Source organism: Triturus cristatus, chromosome 8 (assembly GCF_964204655.1).
Source record: "Triturus cristatus chromosome 8, aTriCri1.1, whole genome shotgun sequence".
NCBI classification, from domain to species: Eukaryota; Metazoa; Chordata; class Amphibia; order Caudata; family Salamandridae; genus Triturus; species Triturus cristatus.
In genome coordinates, this window is record NC_140591.1 from 145,318,908 (window position 1) to 145,343,911 (window position 25,004).

Sequence of the window (25,004 nt, forward strand, 5' to 3'; positions counted from 1 at the left end):
ATTGTAAGGCTGCAGGAATAATTCATCAATTACCCGTTACAGTTTCAATCTTGCTTCATGCAGTACGGCAGCACTGAAACAGCTATGATACAGTTTACAAACTATTGTGAACTAGTACGGCTGTGGGTGACAGTTAACATTGTTGACTACCATATTCTGATGTACGTCCCCCTCCACCCCCATAGGACTTAATAACACTGCACTCCAACATTTCTCCTACTACATTTCAGACCAGCAGCTATGTGTCGAAATGAACACAGTTTCTTGATTAGCCTTTAGATACCTGATTGATATCTATGGTTGGAGAATGACAAGTCTTTCTTTTAAGTGCTCTTTGGCAGAGGTTTCTGTGACTTGTAGAATACTCCTGGCTACTTTTGAAGTTCTCAACGTAGTACAGCTGGTTAAAGGCCCTACCTTCCTACATTGCCGGCCATACTCTGGATATCATTTTGGCCAATCCACTTTTGATCAATGTGCTCCCGTTGGTGAGCCTCACCTTGTCAGATCATGCTCTTATCCCTTTTGATTTTTCCAGTACCATCCCACGATTATCTCCATGCACAAGATTTTGGTGAGATCATGGCATAAAATCAATGATCTCCGTTTGACTGAGACCTTCAATTTATCCCAGCTGAACATACCAATATACTGGAGCAGGATGCGGTGCTGTTTAATACTTGGGTTGAAAAGGCCCTAGATACCATTGCCCCTAAAAAAAATGCACTCTATAAAAAGACTTAGACGATCTGCACCTTGGATCTTCGACTCTTTAAAGCTTCTTAAATCAAGTTGCAAGAGAGAATATGGAGATCTACCACAAAGCTATCTATAAATCGTTTATCGCTATATCTATAGCTGAAGCCAACAACTCCCCCAAAGAACTATTTAAAGTAGTTAATGCCTTCCTTTCCCGAGTGGCAAAAAAACACGTTCTCACCCCATCAATGGAACTCGTCTCAGAACTCTCGACTTTCTTCCATCGTAAAATCCAATGTATCTATGGTGCATTTCCCCTCCCTTCCCTAATCTCGTCCGGTCCCAACATTCATTCCCCCCAAACGCCACTTCTAACCTGCTTCTCCCCCATTTCTCTTGAAACCTCTGCTTCGGATCTAACAAATTGTAAATCTGGATCACCACATGATCCATGACACTTTTCCATTCTGAAACAGGTCACCCCAGTAATTAACCATTGGGTGAATCAACTGCTTAATGAATCTCTGGCGCAGGCGTGGGTTTCCTCCGGTTGGAAGCAGGCCATGCTTCTCCCAATCCTGTTACTTAAAAAGCTGTCCGCCGACCCCAAGATCCTTGGCAATTTTCGACCTATTTCACTCTTACCCATGATGGCAAAACTACTAAAAAAGAATGTCAACAGATAACTCGTCCTTCCTGGAAAAAAACCATGTTCTACATGAATCGCAGATCACTCTCCTCGAGGTCGCAGAACATATTAAATGAACCTGGTTCAGGATTCCCCTGTGACGCTTGTGCAGCTTTTGATACTGTCTCCTATGTTGTATTGCTGGAAGGATTGGAGAATGAAACCGGTCCTAGGATGCTTGTTTCGGGTTTAGGGAGGACCTGGCTTGGTAGTTCACACTGGACTGTTCCCCTGGGGAAAAGGACAAGACTGATTTGCATATGGCTGGGTTTAAACTGGGGTGGCATTGTGAGCAAAAGAAGAGTGACTGTAACCCAGATCTCTTGACTGGGGGTGAATGTATGATTTATTCAGCATTCTGTCCATCATTTGTTTGTGTAGCACGCATCCATAATAGGGTGTGGACGCAGAGGCAAAGAGATTCCGTCATTTGCATGGGCCACACCCCCATGCAAATGAGGGAACATCATTTTCAGACAGGGCTGGCTCTACATGTGCGCGAGTGCTATCTGCATTACAGAAGAGGGCCACAAAAGCGTTTGCGGCCTTTTCTGTAATACCGAAGTGCTCTGAGAGTAAACAAAGCGGGTGCAAACGGCCGTTACACGCCCGGGGCACATCCATAATACTGCCTCTGGTATTGCTGACTCAAAGCTAGCATCACCAAACAGTGCACTTCATGCCACAGCTCACTACACCAAAGGACTAAAGTAACTAGACACACTTCAATTGTCCTGTATCTGCAAGTCCTGCTGCTTCGTGTATATGACTGTAAAGACAGCCAAAACTATCTTATTTGGCAGATAAAGATTATCATCTTGGAAGCCTCCACAATACAAGACATTGTAATTTGTGTTAAATATACAATCCTGATTTGTTTAATATTCATTTGAGCACCACAGTATTGCTTTACAACTTGATTTATGCTTTGTAAATAACTAGGCATATTGACATACATTGCAGATGACTGTAAAGTGGTGGTGGGTGTATTGTGCCGCAATCTGATGTTCCTGTCCAGAAACATTGACTGGTTTCTTCTTTTTCCATCTCTCACACCATCAGCCAAGTAATGGAGTAATCCCAAGGATGTGATCAGAGCCTGACAGGACCACCTTGAAAGGTCTCATACCATTAGTCTATGTCTTGGAGGGCATAGTCAGTGTTGTCTGCCATACTGCATCTGTCAGCCAGAGCACCCCTTGGCAGAAGCAGAAAAAGCAATGCTAATTGATGTGGTGTATATGAGAGCATAAACCTGTGATCTGCACCAGCATTACTCAGATTTCACCTCACAAGCTGTCCTACTTGCCTTCTAGATTCTCTTTAGAGTGCTCCATTAGGGATCTGTGTGTACAAATTTGTTGAAGCAAATAGTGCATCAAATGACCTTTATATGCTACATTTAATATGATTCTCACTGTGTCTTGCTTAATGGGGTTTTTGTGACTGCCAAAATATAGAGTTGTTTTTATGAGTATTTTCTTCCATTAACAACCTAGACACCTCCGCTCTGCTGGACTCCTATTTGTACACATCCACGGAAAGAAGTCCAGGGGTCATGCTATTCTGTACATCGCCCCTAAAGTGTGGAACGACCTTCCACAAGTCATCCTTCTCGCTTCAAGAGTTTCTCAAGAAGTCGAAGACCAGGCTTTTACAATAATGCCCACCTCCCCTTGTTAGGTGAGGCTAGGCAAACAACCTGCTCAGCATCAAGATTCCATGACGTGTGATAGTGCACTTCACTAATAAACTTAACATAACATAACAGTAGGAAGCGGACCCTGTAGAGAAGATATCCTTTTCTTCTTTAGCTTACTTTGTCAGAAGATAGCACCCAGCTTGATAATCTCCCATATAAAGATTTTGTAGGCAAAAAGCACTCCCTTCAGTTCACCAGTAAAGCTTACAGTTTTGTTCTAAATACGCTCAACTTTGCAATCATTACCTTCAGATATATAGGGTACACAACAATCAAACCATTTAATATCAACAGAACCATCTCCGCACCATTAAAAGTGCAGTAGTATGTCAGGATGCTGTTGTACCACAAATATGAAGTTGAGATATAGACTCAGATGTATAATGTGAACATAACATTGATCCCTCAAATAAAGTCAAAGCAGAGTTAATAATAAATCTATTCTTTCTTTGATGATATTTCATAGCTTGACATATTGGTAAGACAATACTTGAGGGGCCGATATTGTGACATAAAAACCCAGAATTAAGTTTTCCAAGTGGAAGATTGCCTTTTTCATTTCAATCAAGCATGGTGAGACTCATTTTCTGATCTAAAGTGCATTGATGTTGTTGGTCTACATGACCACTTTTACCCTGATCCCTCCAGATTAGTCCAAACCTTGGTACAGCAATTTCTTGTTGTACCAGAAGAAGCAGACTTTTGGGACGGTGCTGAATTGGTGTTTCGAAAGATGCCCATAGATTCAGTCTGTCATTCAGAGCAATGTCTGGCTTGCTCTTCATTCGCGTTCCTCAAATGGAAAAACTTTCTAGACTGATTATACACCTTAGTTGAGTGAACCATTTTTTGAAAGTTTTATGTTTTCACTGGAATTACTTTGTAAATGATCCTGCCAACAGACTGCTAAAACCATAGACCTGCGCTCCATCCCATTAAGGGATGACCTAATACTTTAACTGCTTCTCCGCCTAACAGCGAATTTAGCTGTTTCAGTTTAAACTGTCGTTCCCTACCTAAACATCACCTCCATGTTTTCAACTTTCTCACTGACATAGATCCTGATGTAGTCTTTTTAACTGAAACTTGGCTCCCTACCTGATGTCATATCGGCGCTCCCTAATAATTTTACCGTGTTAGAAATTAATAGAGCCCGCAAAGTTGGGGGTGGTATTGCCATTATTTTACAAAAAAAACTATGATTGTAAAACTGTGGACCTTCAGATTCCAAACTGTGAAGCCTTGGCCTTTTCTATCCCTTTTACCCATAAATTTACCTTTTTGGGTGCCCTTATTTATCGCCCTCCTCGGCCTTCCTTCAACTGGTGCTCAGCCTTTTCAGACCTACTGGCTCCCTACATTCTTCGGGCTGCTAACGTCTCGGTGCTTGGTGATCTCAACCTCCACCTGGAGAACCCAGAAGATAAATTAGCATCCACATTTATAGAGGACATTAATATTCTCAATCTTTCACTGTTAAATTCACTACACACTCAAATCGCTGGTCACCTTGTGGACCCTATGTTTTCTAATCTTGATACTTTTTCTGTTGCATCACCTGTCCAGCTTCGCTGGACTGACCATTTTTCAGTTCCTTTTACCATCAAGCTTCTTTCTACCTCTTCTACTAGGCTGAACTCATTGCCTAAAACTAGGAACTGGTCCAAACTTAATTAGTCGGCACTTGATAAAGTGCTCCCTGACAATATCCCTTCTCTTGTTTACCCCCCTGATCAAGACCAGCACTCCCTGCACCAATGGCTTACAGTGGCCATCGATTCTGCACTACCTCTCTCAGTAAAGCCACAGCTCAGAACCCATCTACCTGCCCCCTGCCCCCTGGTTTACTGATTCTCTTAAACAAGAGAAAAAACGCTGCAAAGACTTAGAAAGACAATGGAGGAAACATTATTTGTCTAATGTAAAGTTGCAGCATTTGGGAGCATTAAAGAAATATCATGCTCTTTGCAGATTGGCTTGCGCAGACTTCTTTATTGAGAAGATTTCTAACTCCCAAAACTGTCAGAAAACTTTGTTTAAAGCTGTGACTAAACTCTCAGCTGCTAGTGCTTTTTTGCCCCCTCCTTCGTTTTCCCAACCTCTATGCAATGAGCTAGCGCTGTTCTTTCACAATAAAGTCGAGTCCATCCATGGCCAACTTGCTGGGGATACCTCCCAACAAGGGAATTTAATGTTTCCTGTCAACCCAATGGTAGGGGCCCCTGAATTTTTCCCTCAGGCTCCTGCGTCTGGAGATTCTTCACAGATTAGTTCCTGGCTTCCTTTGGATTTGCCATCCTTAAAGCTGTTGCTGAGATCTATTAAGTCTGGTTCACCTCTTGATCCTCCCCCCCCCCCCCCCTAAACTTAGTCTCTTGGACAAGGCTGACCTCTCTGTGACTCTTAATCTTCTCAACAGTTCCTTAAGTATAGGTTTGGTACCTCAGAGGTGGAAACATGCACTTGTCCTTCCTTGATTAAAAAAGGATGGTCAAATTGTCGCCCTATTTCCCTCTTGCTTGTGTTCTCTAAAATTTTAGAACGGCACATTAATACTCAATTCTCTTCATTTGTTACAACTCGTAATTTGCTGCACCCCTCACAGTATGGCTTTAGACCTGGCCATAGTACAGAGTCTGCTCTTCTCTGGGTCACTGAGCATCTTAGGCAACAACTTGACTACGGAGGCACTTCTGCCCTCATTTTGCTGTATTAATTGTAGCTTTTGACACAGTGTCACTTTCCATTCTGATAGACCGTCTCGAAGCCTCTGGCATTGTGGGTCTGACTTTGAGGTGGATGATCTCTTTTTTACTATACCGTACCTTTCAGGTCTTTTAAAAAAAAGTAGGATCTAATACTCTAGCTCTAACTTCTGGAGTCCCTCAGGGTTCTATTTTGAGCCCTTTGCTTTTTAACATATATCTTTGCCCTTTGGCTAACATTGCTGAGAAGTTGGGACTGACTATCTTATCTTATGCCGATGATACCCAGATTATCTTATCCCTCTCCACCGCCCAGCACCCTTCCTGCTTCAGCTTGGCCTGAGGAATGTCACCTCGTGGCTGACCAGTAATGCCCTGAAGCTAAACGGCACTAAAACTGAGGCGCTTGTTCTGGGTAATAACCCTGAGCTTTGGGGAATCAAACATTGGCCTGACACTCTGGGCTCTGTGCCTGCCTCCATCCCCAAAGTCAAAAATCTGGTTTTCATTATTTTTTTTTTTTTAAACATTTTATTAACACATACAAAAACAAAAATGCACCTTTCATCATTACAGAATATTTCAATGCAGTACCTCTGGTAGCATATTGGCCTGTCCTGACATGCAACAAAAACCAATATTCATACATCCCCCTCCGGCCATAGCCACCCCCGCCTTCCCCCCGCCCACATATCCATCCCACATCACATCCCTCCCCAGGCCGCGAGAATGGCGTAGCTTCGGTATTCAGTCACTTAGCTCGGACTCTGAGTCCGCCACTGGGGGTTCACAGATATTGCCTCTAAACGTGTTCCATTTTCCCCAAATTCGTTGCCAGCGCCTGGGGCAGCCTCTGTTCGTACACACCACCCTCTCCGCTGTCATGGCACTGTCCATGTCGCTGGCCCATCTCCCGTGTGAGGGGGTTGCCTGCACCCCCCAGTATTGTGCAATGGACCTCTTCGCCAGCGCTAGCCCGATAGTCACCCAGGTTTGATCAGCCTGGTTAAGGTCAGTAGCATCCCACACATTCAATAAACACATTTGGGGTTCCAGTGGGACCGCGCGACCGGTAACCTGTGATAGCGTCCCCATGACCTCCCCCTAGTATGCAGCTATGTTCGGGCAATCCCATAGAGTGTGGTAGAAGGTGCTCCGCAGTCCACACCCCCGTAGGCATAGCGGGCTATGTGCCCTCCCCATTTTGTGAAGTATAGTTCTGGTGTAGTATATCCGGTGCAGTATTTTTAGCTGCACCAGCTTTAGTTTGGACGGGATGGCCACCTCCCGGGGAGACGCTAGCGCTTCAAACCATTCTAGTTCGTCCATGGGACCCACTGCCGCCTCCCAGTTTTGTTTGAGGAGCTCCGTGGGGTCTTTTTGATGATTCACCAGTTTACGGTAGGTCAGTGAGATAGCTTTCTTGGTGAGGTGGTCTGCGAGTAGCCGGTCCTCTAGCGGGGAGGACTCTGGCGGTGTGGTCCCTTTGGGTATAGCTTTCTGTAGTGCATGCCTGATTTGTAAGAATTTAAATTGCTCGGTCTGTCTCATCTGTTAGTCTGTTTGCAAAGTCTCAAACGGTATCACCCCGCCCCTCCTCCAGAGATCCCCTACCTTGGAGATGCCTATGCGATCCCACCCCTCAAATTCTTCACGCAGATGACCTACACCTATCTTAGGGGAGATCCATAGCGGTGTGTGTCTTGTAATCACCCCCTCCCATCCCAGCCTTTGCTGTGCCGTGTGCCAGATCTGTACTGTGTGCGCCGTAGGGCCTTGCAGCCTGTTCGACCCTGACTTATCATAGAGGGCCTGGAGGACTCCGTGGAGGCCCAGCTGCGCCCTGTCCATTCTCAAAGCGGGTTCATCTTGCGCTGCGTGCATCCAGTGATTAACTATGATAAGTTGGGACGCCCAATAATATAAACGGATGTTGGGCAGCGCGATCCCCCCATCGTACCAGCTCCGCATGAGCTTGCAGAGCGCTATTCTATGAGGTTTACCCTCCCACAGCAGATAACCCACCTCTGCGTTAATAGATCGAAAGTAGGAGTCTGGGACTAGAGCGGGCGCATTCTGTAGCATGTAGAGGAAGCGAGGGAGAGCCATCATTTTGAATAACGCCGCTCTCCCCAGCAACGTCAGCGGCAGGGAGTGCCAATACTTGACATCACTTTTCAATCTTTCGAGGGGTGGCAATAAGTTGCGTTCCAGGAAGAGCGCTGGGTCCGACGCAATGTGGATACCTGGATATTTGAAACCATCCTCCACCCTTGGTATTAATACTCCGTCAGGGAGTTGCGGCGGAGGCCCCTGTAGGACGTAGAGCACAGACTTCGCCCAGTTAATCGAATAGCCCAAAAAGCGTCCATAGGAATCACAGATGTCTAGCAATGCAGCTATGGACTGTTTTGGTTGTGTTAGATAGACCAAGATATCATCTGCATAGAGGGAGATACGATCATCCCAGCTCTCTGTCCAGCGAAGCCCAGAGATAACTGGATCTTGCCGGATCCAGGCCGCCAAGGGCTCCAGAACCAGAGCGAAGAGTAGGGGGGATAGAGGACACCCCTGCCTAGTGCCTCGTCCCAGCGCGAAGTCTCTCGACAGTCGGCCATTCACCGTTACCTGTGCCAGAGGGTCTGTATAGAGTAGCCGCACCCATGCGCAGAACTTGGGCCCAAAACCAAAATGCACTAGTACCGCAAACAGGAAGGGCCACTCCACTCGGTCGAAAGCCATAATCGCGTCCAGCGAGAGTATAACTGCATCCTCCTGGATGTGCGGCCCACTTGCCAGTATGCCGTGCAACCTTCTGATGTTCATTGCAGTGTTGCGCGCCGGCATAAAACCGGACTGATCGGGATGAATAAGTGTGTGCAGATGCGCCTGGATATGGGTCGCTAAGAGCTTCGCCAATATCTTGGCTTCCACATTCAGGAGCGAGATAGGCCTATAGGAGGTACACTCGGTGGGGGGCTTACCAGGTTTCAGTATTGCGACCAGCGTCGCTACCCTAACATCGTGTGGAAGCACCCCCTCCGCCAGACTGGCCTCGTACATCTGTAGCAAGTGCGGCACTATCGTGTTTGCCTCACGTTTGAACAGCTCCACTGGGAGCCCATTCGGTCCCAGTGCCTTTCCCGACTGAAGGTCGCGAATAGCGAGGGCAATCTCCTCTGCCGAGAGACTCTCTTCCAGCGTAAGCGCGTCATCCGGGGCCAGTTTCGGAAGTCGGATGTCTGCAAGGAATTTTAGATTATCTTCTACAGTGGTTGTCACTGCGGAGGTATAGACCTGCTCATAGTGGGCCGCGAAGGCCGACACTATGTCGTCCGTGTTTGTCACCTCCTCCCCTGATGGTAGGCGCAGCCTCGCCACCCAGCGGTTGGCCTTCTCTTTTTTGTCAAGCCACGCGAGTAGGCGACCCGCCTTGTCCCCTAGCTCGTATATCGTGTTTTGTGTTTTCGCCAGGCGCAACCGGGCCGCCTCCCACTGATGGTCTCTATACGCTTGTTTCGCTAGATTGAGTGTATGAGCGTTCGCCTCAGTGGGGTCTTTGGCGTGTTCCTCTTCCGCCACCTCCACCGCCACCTCCAGGGTAGCCACCTGCCGTGACGCTTCCCGCTTATGGGCTGTGATTACTGCAATGGCCTGCCCACGCAGCACTGTTTTGTAGGCCTCCCAGAGGACAATCGGCGAAGCGAAGGAGTGCAAGTTCTCCGGAAAGTACTGTTTCGTAGTTTTATGCAGCGTTTTCCTCACGCCAGGGACCTTAAGGTAGCCAGGATGGATCGGGAAGGTGCGCCTCCTACCCGAGAGGCCCGAGGAATAAGTTAGCAGCATCGGGGAATGGTCGGAGATGCCCCTGGGGAGGTGCTTAACCTCCTGTATGTGGGTGACACACGTAGGAGAGGCGAGGAGGTAGTCAATACGCGAGAGACTGTTGTGCGCGCTAGCATGATGTGTGAATTGACGGTCAGTGGGATGTCGCATGCGCCAACAATCAATCAGTCCCATGGCGTCCAGGAAACCTCGCATGGGTGTAGGGGTCGCGCTAGGCCCTCTTGGGGGGTGCTTATTCCAGCCCGAATCCACTATGGCGTTAAAGTCGCCCCCCACTATTAGTTCTCCTTGGGGTAGGCCCAGTATGAACTTTCCGAGGGCTGGAAAGGCTAGTGAGTGAAGCGCAGGGGGGAGGTAGACCGTGACGAAATTAAAAGTACAACCCTCCCATTGGCCCGACAGCGCTGCGAAGCGCCCCTGGTCATCTGCCCAGGTCCCAGTCACCACCAAGGGACAGCTTTTGCGGAGGAGGATCCCCACTCCTCTGGAGCCGGAGGTGAACTCGGAGTGCGCTGCCATTTTGAACCCCCATCTATCCAGCGCCTTCACGGCTGTGCCAGCCAAATGCGTCTCCTGTAGGAGAGCCACCGATGGCGTGTGTCTCTTAATATGTTGCAGGACCAGACCCCTCTTAATCTTATTGCCCAAGCCATTTACATTCCAGGACATCACTGCCAGCGGGGCGCCCGGGCCCTGACGATCACTCACCGATACATTCGCCATTAGTTTGTTGCAGTACGCGCCGTGGGTGAGGGGAAATATGTGGCAGGAGCAAACCCTGCGGTGGACTCTGGATCACCAATACATGGGTGGTACGCAATCGTGCTGCAAGTGGGTGTACCCTCTTTCCAAACCTCAGGTGCATATTAAGGAACATCAAAGCAGGGAACAATACAACAGCCCCGCAAACCAGTAAAACAAAACCCCCCCCAGTCACCACCCCCCTCCCTGCTTCCCTGCTAGACGGATCCCCAACTACCCGCCTCCCCAACCGAGCAGAGTGCTTTGATCCCATAAACAGTGCTTGCGTGCCGGGGGATAAGAGTCTGAGAGTCCATACTGTAGTCCCCAAACCTGCAAGACAGCCGTCCATCCGGCCTGCGCCAGCGAGAGGCCCCTTTGATCCCGCTGGGCAGACCCTGCGTCCGTGGCACAGGCAAGGGCGGGCGAGGGTTAGTAGTTTATCGTCCCTTATTCTCAGCCCATCGGTCGTGCGTGTGTGTCCCCCCTCAGCACCACTCCGCCGTTCATCCGCTACTCAGAGCCGTGCAGGTCCCCAGTGTCTTCATTTGCGGAGGGCGGACCCTGGCGCTCCGGCGCGGTGCTCGTGCTGTCCCCCTGCGCTGCTGTCATTTGTCGGCGATATCGTCGCGAGGCTTCATCACCCCCTGCCCGCTGCCATCCCTCAAGCCAATCGTGGGCCTCCTCTGGCGTTTCAAAGAAGCGCGTCTTACTGTGCGCCACCACCCGGAGTTTCGCGGGGAAGAGCATTGCGTACGGCAGTTCCCGCTTCCGAAGTTCTTTCTTGACCTCCAAAAAGCTTCTGTGGCGCTGAGCAACCGCCGCCGTATAATCCGGAAAGAAGGAGACCTGAGAATTCTGGACTCGCACCGGTTGTGCCACTCTTGCCGCCTGGAGGATAACATCCCGGTCTCGAAAGTTAAAGATGCGTGCCAGGATGGGTCTTGGCGGCGCCCCGGGTTTGGGCTTACGGCCCGGCACACGGTGCGCTCTCTCGACTGCAAAGAGGGCAGATAGTCCCCGAGATTGTAACTCAGACTGAATGAGGTTCTCGACGTACAGGTCCATTGCATGGGTCCCCTCACCTTCCGGAACCCCAGTAATGCGAACGTTGTTCCTCCGAGAATGACCCTCCTCATCATCGAGCTTTGCCGCCATGAGTTTGTTGTCAGTCTCCAGCAGCCCAACTCGCTGAAACAGGGAAGCGGTGTCTTTCGTGAGGGATTTCGCCACTTGTTCCACCTCTGTCACTCTGGCGTTCATTTTTTGGAAATCCGCTCGAAGGAAGGAAACATCAGCAGAGATTGAACCCACCGTGGATTGTACGCTAGCAAGAGCTGCCATAATATCTTCCATTGTCACCTTGGCCGCTCCCCCGGAGTCCGGGGCCCCCGTCGAGAGTTCTTTGCGCCCTGGTGGGCTTTTTGAGTCTTTGGCAAAGGCATATTTGTCGAGTTTGGCCTGCGTGGACCCGCGTTGGCTCTTTCCCCGGTCCAGGAGTGGTGAGGGAGATCGAGGCGTCCGGGTCCGCGGCTGTGCCCACACGGAGATCTGTGAGCATGTGGGGAAGCGTCACCACCGTGCCCGGCGGCGCCCCGGGTATCTCACCGTAGCCACCGGCGCCGTAGGGCCTGCACTTTGGGAGCGGCCCTGGACTCTCTGGGCCTGAGGGGACACCGGGCACCCCCACGTCAACGGCGCCCCGGCCCGTGTTGTGGAGCCCGCCTGCTCCCACTCCAATCTCTGCCGCCAGGAGGGGGGGACTCGCCGCACCCCGGTTCTCACTTCTGGCGCGTCTGTCGGTATGATCCTCTCTGGCCGTACTGGTTGCTCGCCGGGTCCCACTCTCATCTGTTGGAGCTGCCCTAAATCTAGTCCCCGGCTGCCAGCGCCGGTCTAGGCCGCAGGGTCCCACTCGCCGTCCAACTCCGCTCCGGCTGCACCCACACCTCAGGCGTCCGAGTCACCGAGCCGCTCAGGTCACCGCTCGCCCCGATGGCCCGGGGGGGGTCTGCCGCCCGCACCCGCTCACCGGAATGCCAGATCCTGGGCAGCTTCTGAAGGAGCCGGCTCCTCTGCCCCCGCCGGCTCCGCCTCCAGGCACCGCTCCTCTTCCTGCACGCCGGCACCGCTGAGCCGCCGGTGCAGACCCTCTGGCCGTGCCCCTCGATGATGCGTCGTTTCACCGGCACCTCTTCTCGCACAGCAGTGGGTGTAGTCACGCCTCCCCACCGGCCTCCCGTGCACGCCTTAGGGCCGTCGGCTGGGACCTTGAATTTTAGTCCGTGGCCGCAGGCACCGAGCCAGGCCGTCACCTATCTGCCAGCCTCCGCCGTCTCCCGGGACTCCCCACAGATCAGGGCCAGCCCGATCGGCGCTCCCAGCCTTCCGATGCCTTTCGCTGTCTTGGGGGCAGGATAAGTGGACGGATAAAGGGTCGGATTGCCAGGGGAAACTACGTCGCCCTCAGAGCCTCGCTAGCGCGCGTCCATTGCTGTCGGCTGCAGGCCACGCCCCCCTGGGTTTCATTATTGATAAAAATCTTTCCCTTAAACCTCAGGTATCCAGGATTATGGCATCCTCCTTGTTGTTCTTAGATGGATCAAAAAAATCCTTTGGCTAATTCCACCGGTAGCTCAGAGAGCGGTTCTGCAGGCTGTGGTGATCCCCAGGCTGGACTATGGCAATGTGCTGTATCTGGGTGCAGACAAAGCCTCAGTACACTAGTTGCAGATCCTTCAAAATGCAGCTGCTTGTCTTCTTTTCCATCTGCCTAAATATGCCTCTGCGTCTCCTCTGCTCCAACTCCATTGGCTTAAAGTCAATAAGCGCATTGAGTTCAAAGCCCTTTGTTACATGTTCGGGTCAAATGTGGCCTTACTCCCTCCTATATTCAAAGAGTGGTAACACCTTATGCGCCGGATCGACAGCGGCGATCCTCCAGCTTTTCACTGTTTTCGGTCCCCAGGTTTCGGCTTGTCCATATGAGAGGTAGCTCTTTTATCTTACCTGGGCCCATAGCTCTTTAATGCTCTCCCAATTGATCTTAGGAATTGTCCTTCACTGTTAACGTTCCTTAAGTGCCTAAAGTCTCTGTTTTTCAGCGACCTGGCTTGATTCCTAGTCTTCCTATTCTTTTCTGTTGCCTAAAGTTCCCTGCCTCCACTTGTGAAGCGCCGGGAGACCCTGTTGGGTAGCTGTGTGCTTTATAAATTTATAAAATTATTTGTCATTGCATCACAGTGCAATATCAACATTTGCTTTTTTCTGGGAACGGCTTTTTGCACTTATTTAGGTTCTGGCCCCTCTTGAGGGAAACTACTTTGCTGTAAAAAAAAATCCAGAGTAGACCAGTAGATCAGTGTTCATGGGCCATAGTCTTGTGTGTCTTCATTGTCCAATCCTAACTTTAATTCAAAACTTGGTTCTAGTATGGAATAGCACAGGGTAACTATTATTCTACCACAGTATCCAGGCTCAAATATTGAAGACAAAAATATCAAGGAGGTAAGTGCATATTGGTAAGTACAGATTTACTGTTCTTAACTGCACATCAATCTACGTTGACCCTATATATATTTGTCAAGGTACGTATATATGGAGTTAAGGTACAGTAAGCCATACCTCTGTATCTTTACCTGCTGATATTTTTGTCTTCAGTATTTAAGCCTTAATATTATGGTAAAATGATATTAACCACTCGAAATTCCAGATCCACACCCTTATTATTTATCATGTTCTGTAGCATAGATAACCCGTTTATGGACAACTGCCCCCAGTTTCCTCCTCTGTTGAAACAACCCTCCGCTGGTAGCTACTTTGAGGCTGTGTATTCCAAAGGATGACTTTTGGAAGGCCTCCACAATTGGTGGCCATTATGCTAGCAAATACTGAGAGCTGGCATGGGTTCTCAGTCACTACATGGGAGGTGGGCACAATAGGATTCTTTCACTTTTAAAACTGAAGGGAGTTAAAAACCATTTTCCAGATTATTTAGGGTGGCCCCAATTCAGATAGATCGGGCCAACATGCTGATCAGTGCATACATGAATCATAACAAACTTAATTACTCCATCAGATAGACCTCTTAGCAGAAAACAATCTGCCCTCCATTTTAGCAGGTCATCCCCCATGGATGCACACTGCCCTGGCAATCCGCCTCATCCGCATGTTCACTTCTTTACAGGATGTTGCTGTCCACCCAGAAATAATTCAGTAGATTTACTCAAACCAAGATTTTCAGTGGCTGAATATATTTGCTTCCAATGAAAAGTCTCTCTAGTCAAAGAACCAGACAACAAAGTAAGGGGATGGATGTGCTGTCCCTTTTGTGGCCACAAAATTGTTTTAAACCTGCACTTCTTTGTCTGTGATCCCTACCATTTAGTCCAAAGTTAGACATGAGAAGTAGTTCCTTTATGGCACTGTTAACAGCGGTTGTATGTGGGAAAAAGGGTTCCCCTAGTTTCTTTTAGGTTCAAGAGGAGGGGAAAGGGCACATGTAAAGAAAACAACCTCTTGTCTGACCTATTTTAATTGTTAAAGATAGTTATTCATGCCTTTGATAATCCCCAGAGCCACAAGATATTTCAAAGATAACTTACTCTTGAATCTTATTTATTGGTTTTTATTTTTAATACACATCATTTATAAAATTTCATTTGACACATAGTTTATGTACAAAATAAACATTTCCATACACGTATTTTTCCATTGAATTGGATGACAATAATTTATAAAAAAAGAAGAGGCACATAGAGACAAAAATCTTTTTTGATTCAAATAATTGAATTTAGAGAGACAAATGAAAGAACATTAAGAGAGAAACCCCACAAAAAAATACCATCACACTATCATTCTCACCTGTCACTCCACCCTTGCATACTATCAATCATACCACAAAAAGGTTTCCTTTTTTTTTAATTATAAAACTAAAAAACCACATCTGGTGTGAGATCCTGTTTGAGTTATACTCCAGGAATTGATAAGATTCGAGAAAAACACAAAAGATTTTGGTTAAAGCATTAACATGAAGTTTCTACTATAGGTCTCCCAGATATGTGGTCGCTGGTCGGTCTACGCACGTTTCGGAGACTATATACGAGTTTCCTGTCTCCTTCTTCAGGACCAATATATTTTTTAAAAGAGGTGTTCTTTATAGTCTGTTCGGCGGTAAGGAGGGGTTCTCTTTAGAAAAATTAATCAACATTGTATATATCAGTGCAGTTCTGGGGAAGAACATTTTTTTATAATGTTTTACTTTTTATTGGTGCTCTTACTGAATTAGAGCTCCTGCAGCCCAAAAAAAGGCTAAGATAAATTGCATCATTTAATTATTTCCGTAAGAATATTTCAAAAACTCAAGAAAAAGGGATAGTGCCCAAGATTTTAGATAGTCCGAATGTGCTCTCACAGAAAGATTTACCACGTGAAAAGTCAGACTTTAGATTTAGTGCTCAGTAAAGAAAACACCCATAACTCCCAAAAATTTAGGTTATGTGGAGTCAGAGAGGGAGGAAGGATATTCGAAGTAAAACTGCATACATATATAGTGCAGCGGAGCAAGCTCTCTGGTTCAAAAAAGACTGATCCGTTTGTCAACTTGCAGCATGGAGGAAAAAGGGCTCTTTGGGTTAGGCTCTGTTGCTAGGGATAAAAAAGAGATTTAATATTCTGTCTGCGATCCTATTGATTTTAGAGTTGATATCAAAGAAGAGCGACAAATAACATCTTACCCTATCATAGGTTAGTTTGCACAAGAGTTAATGCTTTTCAATCTGTTAGATGTATCGATCTCCTTATATTGTTATTTTTCTTATATGCAATGCTGCAGGTAAAGACCACGACTTCTAAGGGGCTATCTTGGTTCCATCTGAAAACAACCATATTAATGATGTATTTATCGGAGGTCATATAGTGCAGTACTTATTACGTGTAATTGGTTTTATGTTAGGCTTCAGTTAAGGTCTTACCTAGATAGTTGGCAAACACGGTTCCCCAGAAACTGTGAAAGATATACTTCTTATCTTCCGTAGGCTTCCTCTATTAGGGTAGATTTTCAGTGGCTGAATATATTTGATTCCAATGAAAAGTCTCTCTAGTCAAAGAACCAGACAACAAAGTAAGGGGATGGATGTGCTGTCCCTTTCGTGGCCACAAAATTGTTTTAAACCTGCACTTCTTTGTCTGTGATCCCTACCATTTAGTCCAAAGTTAGACATGAGAAGTAGTTCCTTTATGGCACTGTTAACAGCGGTTTCCACACATCTTCCATCTCCTTGTAGACGCTACAATAACATTCCTTTTCGCAGTCTGATCCTTGGAAGGGATCATGAGAGATTAAGTCAGCTTAGACAGTAGTTGTCTTCGGATCTGGCAATGCCTAGTAAGTGTTCACCCAAAACGTGCACTTTCATCTCTTACAACAAGATTAGGACATCCTCGATTTATAAAGAAATGGGGAGCATCAACAGCAAGGTGGTATGTGTGGTAGTAATCAGTTTGACTGATTTGAGTAGTGTCACCCTTGGCCTTGTGTCACACCACTTTATTGCCCCAGGGGGCTATCCGTTTCAAATGTGTCATGGCACCTTTGACAATCGGCTGTAAAAATGAAAGGCGAAATCCAATACTGTGCAGCATCTGCAGACAGGAAAGAGCATCAATGGCTTTCTCTCATCATAAGAATTGAGGGGATCCAAAGTGAACCCCCACCCAGAAGAAGAGGGCTGCATGTTCTGAGCCTCTAATGATGCACTACCCACTTCCCTTCAGAAAGCAGCAACCTTTCTGCCCAGTGTCCCATTTTACCACTCAAGGAGGAAGAGTACTGACTATTCTTATAATCCATCCCAGGGGACATTTGCTGTCCCCCAAGCAAAAAGAATGAGGGCTTTGGTGCCTTAAGTGAGGTCAGATTTCAGGAATCAATACAGATCCTACATTTTTTAAGAAATGAATTTCAATTGACTCTAGCTGCATTCAGATGATGGGTTTAATGAGCGGTCAGGGGGTTTGGGTTAGAGGTTCCCACATCAATCACCATGCGGGAGAGTTTCATCATGCTTTTTACCTGTCTCAGCCTACGCACAGATCAATCCTTCCTCCATGGGACCTTCCAGTAGTCACCAGTGGGTAGCAGGATGCCCCTTTGACTCCTTTGCTTAATTTGGTCTTGGATTTCTCTCACCTTATTGGCAATCACATCAGCAAATATGTTTGGGTTTGGGGAGCTTGGTCTCTTCATTTTTATGCTCCTTTCGTCTCCTGCTTTGAAGGACGCATTCAGATGTCACCAGTTCCATTTGCCTAGAGCATTCACTCCTCAAAATCGTCATTTTGGCCCTCATTAATAGATTAACAGTTTTGGTGCAGAGATACTGAAGGGGCCCCGCCACCAAAATCAGGTGATGACAATTTTATTTCACCACAAAGGAAAATAACAATTTAGACCTGAGTCATTTTTCATGTGATTTTCTCAAGTGTTGGGGGGAAAAAATATTAACATTTTCCTCCTAATCTCAGCAAGTGTGCCTGTAGGGGTCAGGGATAGGTGGGGGTCCAGGCAAAGTAGAGCAAGTCTGGATGGAGTGTAGTGTGGTATCTTCCTTTATATTATTTTCCTTTGTGGGTAGTAACCCCCGCCCCCCTTCAATGTCTTGCATTGGTCTGTGAGGATGTAGCTATGTTCTAGAGCATGGGTTATGAATTCTGTGGAACACCACTGAATCATTACTGGAATCTGGGGACCCCCACCACTAAGTCATTATTGGAAGCTGGGAACCTAAGCAATTTCTATGATTTGAACTTCAATATTTTTAAACAAAAATACAAAAACAAGTACACCCTAAATAAATGCCCAAATATGGAAATTTTTCGTTTAATTGACAATCAAATATTGACAAATGTTTTCAGATATTCAATTGGCTTCTTTATTCTCATATATTTATTAATTTTAATATTTAATTTGGTAAGTCAGTCGTGGACCCTCTGAGTAAGCCACTGGGGTCCTCGGACCACTGGATTCCATAGTGTTGTTAGCTTCAGCTTCAACTTACTGAATGTTCCGAGAGTATCAGTCGGTTGGAGGCGACTGTGGACGAGATGTCAGGATTTAAACCTGCCTATGATAAACTCCTGGTACGGTGTCACCTTTGCATGTTATCGGCTCTCCCCTGCACCCTATTGTTTCAGTGGCTATGCTCCTATCTTGTTACTGCGGGTGTTTCATTGTGCGCTGATCCACATTCACATCCACATTCCGTGAAGCCATGCCTGTGTCTCTGGATCCAGCATTACTGAGCCTGGAGACACTGGTCTACTCATAATGGCCCGAGGTGGTATCCTCCCAGAGTTACCATTCCGTGTCAGATACCACAAATTATAATGAGACCTCAGAGGTATGTTTCTGTTCTTTTACCTTGATCTTTGCTAGGAAAAGCTTCCTTCCCTGGGAGTAAAACAAGCACTATTTATTTACTTACAGAGAGCATCTTCTTATCAGGAATCCTATTATTTATCTTTGAGTTAGGTGGCAATAATCTTAAACTTACTTCCACCACTTTAAGCAAAAGGCTGAAATTTGTAATTGATTCTGTTTACAAACTAGCTCAGGTATGCTCTGATTTGTCAACATCATGTGCCGAAATGTAGGGGGGTCACTTAAAAGATATTCACCAAATAGCTACATGGGATTCCCTCTTGACATCTTAAATCAATGCCAGTGGCGATTGAGAGTTCCCTCTAAAAGTTCTCTTGGATATTTGATTTTATCAATTTCTGATTCAAATAATGCTTGTTGTTTTCTCATATGAATGTATGTGTGATGTACTTTTTGCTAGTGCTTCTTCTATTGCTAAATGCTTAAAGACTCAAGTCCTGATGATGGTGAGAGATGTGGAGGTAGTGTCTTAATTACTCATTGATGTTCTTTATTGGGTTGAGTATAATTCCCTGACACAATTCTTGCCTCCACCAGATTTCTCAATTGGTTGTAATCTTCTGCCTGTGGAACTGACATTGCTGTTGGATTACATGCTAAATTTGAGAGACAGGTTGATACTTATGCGTTCCTTCAGACATTACACATTTGCTTTGCTTTTTCTTCGAGTCTTCTGGGTAGAACAGGTCAATGCATGTCTCCAAGCTCAGGGATCCCTTCACTAGTAACAAACTGTGACGAGGAAGAGTAGAGTTGAGATTTTCAATAAATGATTGTGTCAACACTCTTGCACCTTCAATACTAATGTTAAAGATACAGCAGTACCCTGCTTTATGTCGAAACACACCTTGAATGTCCTCCTTTGTACATGGTTTGTCTTGCTTTCGGACAACCATTTTATTGTCCACTCTGCCAAAGAAAGATGACAGTCAAGAATAATCCACAGAGGAAATTATCCCAATCCTCTTTGATTTCCAAACCTCCAATAAATGTTGCTGTGCACCCTGAATTTCAATCTCAGAATGTTGATGAGCCACAATATTGAGAACAAAAGATCGGGAAATAAATTGATAGGTAAATAAGTCTAGATTTGCTACATCTAACTCCACATATATGGACCTGTGCTGTACATATATTTTCAAGGTATGCAGTTGTGGTGTTAGAAATAGTAAATCTATACTTCCCGATATGCACTTAACTTTCTATATTTGCCCCTTGTTCTCCATATTATTCTATCACAATATTCTAAGGGTGGATATTCAGCAGGTTCTTATTTTCTGCATTAAGATAATCAATAATATAAATCAGTATAATGCATGGTTAACCTACCTCCTTGGCTCTCACTTCAACAGTAATACAAGTAGGATATTCTATGCATATTTCTAATACTTGTGCGCTGTCTTTCCATAGGGATGAAGTCGGACGGCTTATGGATAAAGATGCGGATATAGCCCTGTGAGCCCAGCTTCCAAAGGGGGTGTTGGAGCTGAGGTTTCACCCCTGAAGAAACAAAAAATGCAAGGAGGGAAAATGAACCTTTTCGCAGATTCTGGGTTGAAATGAAGGAATAGCACAGCTTTCACAAGTTTTGTCCCATCCTTGGAATCAAATATTCGTCTGTAAAAGAAGCCAAGATAACACCATCATCATCTGGTGGAAAGTGTTTTAGTGGATGTTTTGGAATTAAGTGGGAATGCTGAAAGGGAATTTTCTGCAAAAGCAGATTCCTTCTGTGCCAAGCATTGCCAAGCAAGGACCATTTGGAATTGTCAGCAGCAGCTACTCAAATGCTTCCAAACCAAATACAAGCAATGACATCTCCACAGCAAGTGTGGATTCAAACAAGCTAATTGACACATAGAGGATACACTAGGGAGAAACCTCTTTGGTTTATAACATAACAGGAGATAAGAGAACAGCAGTGAAGATGTGTTTTATGTATTACAACGTGCATTTGAGGGAACGACATAGAAATAAGGGACCTCTATTGATATTGAATTTTCATCTCTTTCAAATAACAACTTATGTAGTATTGGAAGATTAATTCAACAGCTCTTGGAACTTCAGAATAGAGGCGACATTCATCGCTTCTGATCTACCTTCATCAATCATGAATGTGCTCTGGACAGTGGGCTGAGTTCACAAAGTAAGGCAGGACAAATGCAGAAGAGCAAAGTTCTCTTCAAAATGGGTGTCCATATTTTCTGGCCATATGAGTCCTGATTCACGCTCTGGTCCTGTTGATGAGCAGAGGGTGCATTCTCCTAGAAGCCCACTTTATTTATAGCCATTGTCTTCCAGGAACGGCCTCTTTAAGGGCAGGTTTCAGCAGAACCATGCCATCCATGATACCGGCATTGACATGTACATGCATTAAAGGTATGTTATATATCACAGCAATATACCAGTACATTCCAACCCTGTTTTAGTTTTGGAAGTAGAGTGATATACTCGACTGCTCATGACTAAGTCTATTGCAGGGCACTGAATTGCTGGTAGGGGATATATCTGTTCCCCATCACCATTGCACATTCCCTAATGCAGCCATTTTCTAAAACAGGACTGTTGTGCACCAATCTATGAATGACATGGGAGCCAGGTGTAGATCTTGTGGCTGCTTTCTGTGAATAAGATTTGTTTGCCTCAGTTCAGTAGCATCCACAAGCAAGGGCTAGTGCATATTTAACCCAGTTTGCATATTCGATGGATGCCACGAAACATGGGTGCAGATTTCAGAGTTCTCCTGTAAAACAAGCCTACAGAAACACTGTGACTAACTCACAATATGCTGCTATAAGAGTGAGCAACAGACCAGTATACAGCTAACAGGTCTAGAGGTTTTTGACGGTATTGTTAGTCTTTAGTGCTTATTTCATTCAAGTATTTCTAATTTTATATATGTTTGGTACTGATGAATTGTTCATGAATTCTGCAGCTCTTGGTACACTGAATATAAGCTGAACACAGATTAAAGCTAATTTCTTGCACCTTTTACGTGGGTAAGAGCTGGATATGTTTGAGAATACGATGGGTTCCGTTGTAGAGGTGGGGGTTGTGTGGGTAGTTGTATCCCTGTACTCCAGTGGTTGTGAACCCAACTAGTTAAGAGTAGAGAATGACCAGTTCATAATAGGGGTATTTGTGTAGTGTGCATTCACCCTGTAGTGATACTGACAGCTTAAAAATAAAAAAATGAAAAGGCTGAGGGGGCCTACTAGTGTTCAAAACTGTGACAAGGAGGTTCAAGCAGTACCTACAGTAGTCCACTGAGCCACAAGGACCTGGCAGGCGAAAGGAAGTTAGGTCTAGATGACTCTTCAGAAAGATTCAAGGCATCAACTCTGTGGGCCCCTTCCCTGGTCCGTGGGACAACAGTACTGAACATTAGCCGGACGGGTCAAAAGAGCAAGAGCTACCCAAGGCATCTACCAAAGCAAGAGGAATCTCCTGATCAACTACTGCTCTAAAAGACTTTTAGGGTGCACCAGCCCAAACTCCAGCCCACCACCACAACATCAGCACAAGGATCTCAGATTGAAGTCACCCCAGATTTCAGTTTTTTGTTGCATAGCGCAAACTCGACCCGAAGGTATTGGAGCGCTTTACATGAGCACCAAATTTACATTACACATTCAGGCACAGGGAGATTAAGGGGCATATGTATCAACATCTCCATTTGCGATTCTCAAATAGCGATTTTTAAAGAATCGCTATTTGAGAATTGCAAAACGGGATGTATTTAAAAATTCGCAAAACTTTTGCGATTTCTTTAAATTCCTTAATTGCGATTAGCAAATTGCGAAATCGCAATTAAGGAATACCTTCCCATTCATTTCTATGGGCCAGGAGACCCATAGGAATGAATGGGAAGTAATTCTCAAATTGCGATTCGCAATTTGCTAATCGCAATTTGAGAATAATTTCAAAGGTGCAAGGGTGTCATGATGACACCCTGATGCACCCCTGAAATGAGCATGTGTGTGCATATGGTGCACATACATGCCCTAAGGGCATGTATGTGCGCCACGTGGCACTTTGTAAAATTCCAAAAAGTGCATTTTTAACAGAAATCGCAAATTACCACCAACTAGAAGTTGGTGGTAATTTGCGATTTCTTAAGGATAATTCGCAATGCTGTGGTGCGTGTTACATATCATTTAAGAAATCGCAATTTGCGATTTCTTAAATGCTAACGCAAAATTAAGAAATCGCTAAATTAGTGATTCCTTAAATTTGCGATGAGAATTTGCCTCGAATTTTTAATCGCAAACGCTGTTTTTTGCAAATTGCAGCGTTTGTGATTAAAAATCCGGTTGATACATATGCCCCTAAGTGATTTGCCCAGAATCACAGGATGTGGACGCAACCTCGAGGCTCGAACACTGGTTTCCTGCACCAAAGTCGGCAGCGTTGCCGACAGACCACATCCTCTCCCCACATTGGTCCCTGTTCTAACAATTCATGCCTCAATGTCATTAAGTCTATCAAGAGACGAACTAAGATGGCGACCATTCCACAACATCTCTGAGGAAACCAGTGTAGACAATGCAATCAGGCCCCTAGATGCAGTGTGCATAGAGTACAGGAAGGTCTTAATACGAGGTTCGAATGTGAGCACCGGGCATGTGATCTACGGTGTACCGAAGATTGCTCTGTTCATAATTTAACTCACTGTCATTGTTCATTTCACAACATCAAAACATCTTCCAACAGCATAAAAATACAAACACCCTAGAGTTCAATCAATCAGTAGATTTGTGGAGCACTACTTGTCACCTTGGAGGGCATCCTGGTCATAAATAAAAATGTATAAACATTTCAAAATTTACACCTGAACAGGGCATTCAAACATTTCAAAATCTACACCTCAACAGGGCATTCAAACATTTCAAAATTTCTGAAAGTATTTCTGAGATTGTACAGTAACATTTGCAGATGAACGTTGACAAAGGCATCTAGAAAAGAACAAATCAAACAGCTCACGTATGTTCAGCAGTCGATAAAGGCAATTGTTCAAAATACATACTATGTCCTGCAAAAGTCAATCGTGTACGATTATGCTAGAATTCCAGTAAGGGTACCATGTGCCATTTTGTTGTTCTGTAAACTGTACTGTGACTTTGCTTTCACCTTGGTCTTGGAAGTAATGTAATAAAAGTTATTGTATAAGAATGGCGTATTTCATGGTCGGAGATTATTAGAAGACAATCCTTTATACTTTCACTTCTCTCAGAACAGCGTTATTGATGAAAAATGTACATCTTGGTTTGTGAGAACTGTAAAGGCTGCATTTCTACAAATTATATGTTTCTCTGTAGCACACTGTCTAGCCCAAACAATGAACTAAACAAATGACTGAATTCATTTTCAGAGAAAGGGAACTATTTAAAACCAAAGAGCACTTTAGCTTCGAGAAACATTCCTGATTTAGGTCATCCTGAAAGTGCTAGAACGCCTCCATTTAAAGGATTTTATTGGAAAAGCAGTTTTTCACGCTCATGAGTACCAACAATACAACTGTATTTCATTTCAAATTGGATACATGTAATAAGAAATGGAGTGGGGGAATGAGTGAGTAAGGTGGAAGCGTGAGTGAGTGAGGGTGGTGCCGAGAAAACTGCCTTTTGTTGCCCCTACACACCGAAAAAGTTAGGAAACTTGTAACAGGTCTGTGAATCATACTTGTGCGTAGTGGAAAATGTTACAAATGGCACCTACACAAATATCTCCTAATGCAACACCCACGCTGTGGCCGGGCAAAGCATATCTCCTGATTCATTTAATCTACACACATGTTATAGTGAAGAAGACCGGTTCATGAAGACATCATCTGTTAAATATCCAATGCGATGAGTGCAAAACTGGAACCAGTCAGACAATGTACATGTTTGGCGTGTCCCAATCTTTTCCACATTCATCAGAAGCGGTGCAGCCCTGTGTGACTTCTCATTTAACGTGCAATTTCTCCGAGTGCATGAACAGCAGGCAGGGGCCCTATTGCAGTCAGGGCACACTTTTTCTATTTGGGCCACAGCACACCTTTAATCTGGTGCGCCATGTGCAAACAGCGAAAGTGCCCCCTATTATGTTGAATGCACTGCACTCTGGGCAGCCACGAACCTGAGGTGCCCCAGGGCGGCACATTCAAGAGAAACATGGATCAGCTGTTTAAAAGCTGCTCTA

The 25,004-nt window shown here is 45.6% G+C and overlaps 1 protein-coding gene across 1 annotated transcript in view; it reads left to right on the forward strand.

Annotated features, from left to right (window-relative positions):
* Positions 1-23,990, forward strand: part of LOC146801701 (T-lymphocyte activation antigen CD86-like) — a 274,430-nt gene extending 250,440 nt beyond the window's left edge. The window contains exon 8 of the mRNA XM_085621164.1: positions 20,232-23,990. Within this exon, the coding sequence (XP_085477290.1) occupies positions 20,232-20,280 (49 nt within the window). The 3' untranslated portion in view covers positions 20,281-23,990. The remainder of the gene's footprint in view (positions 1-20,231) is intronic.
* The last annotated feature ends 1,014 nt before the right edge of the window (positions 23,991-25,004 follow it).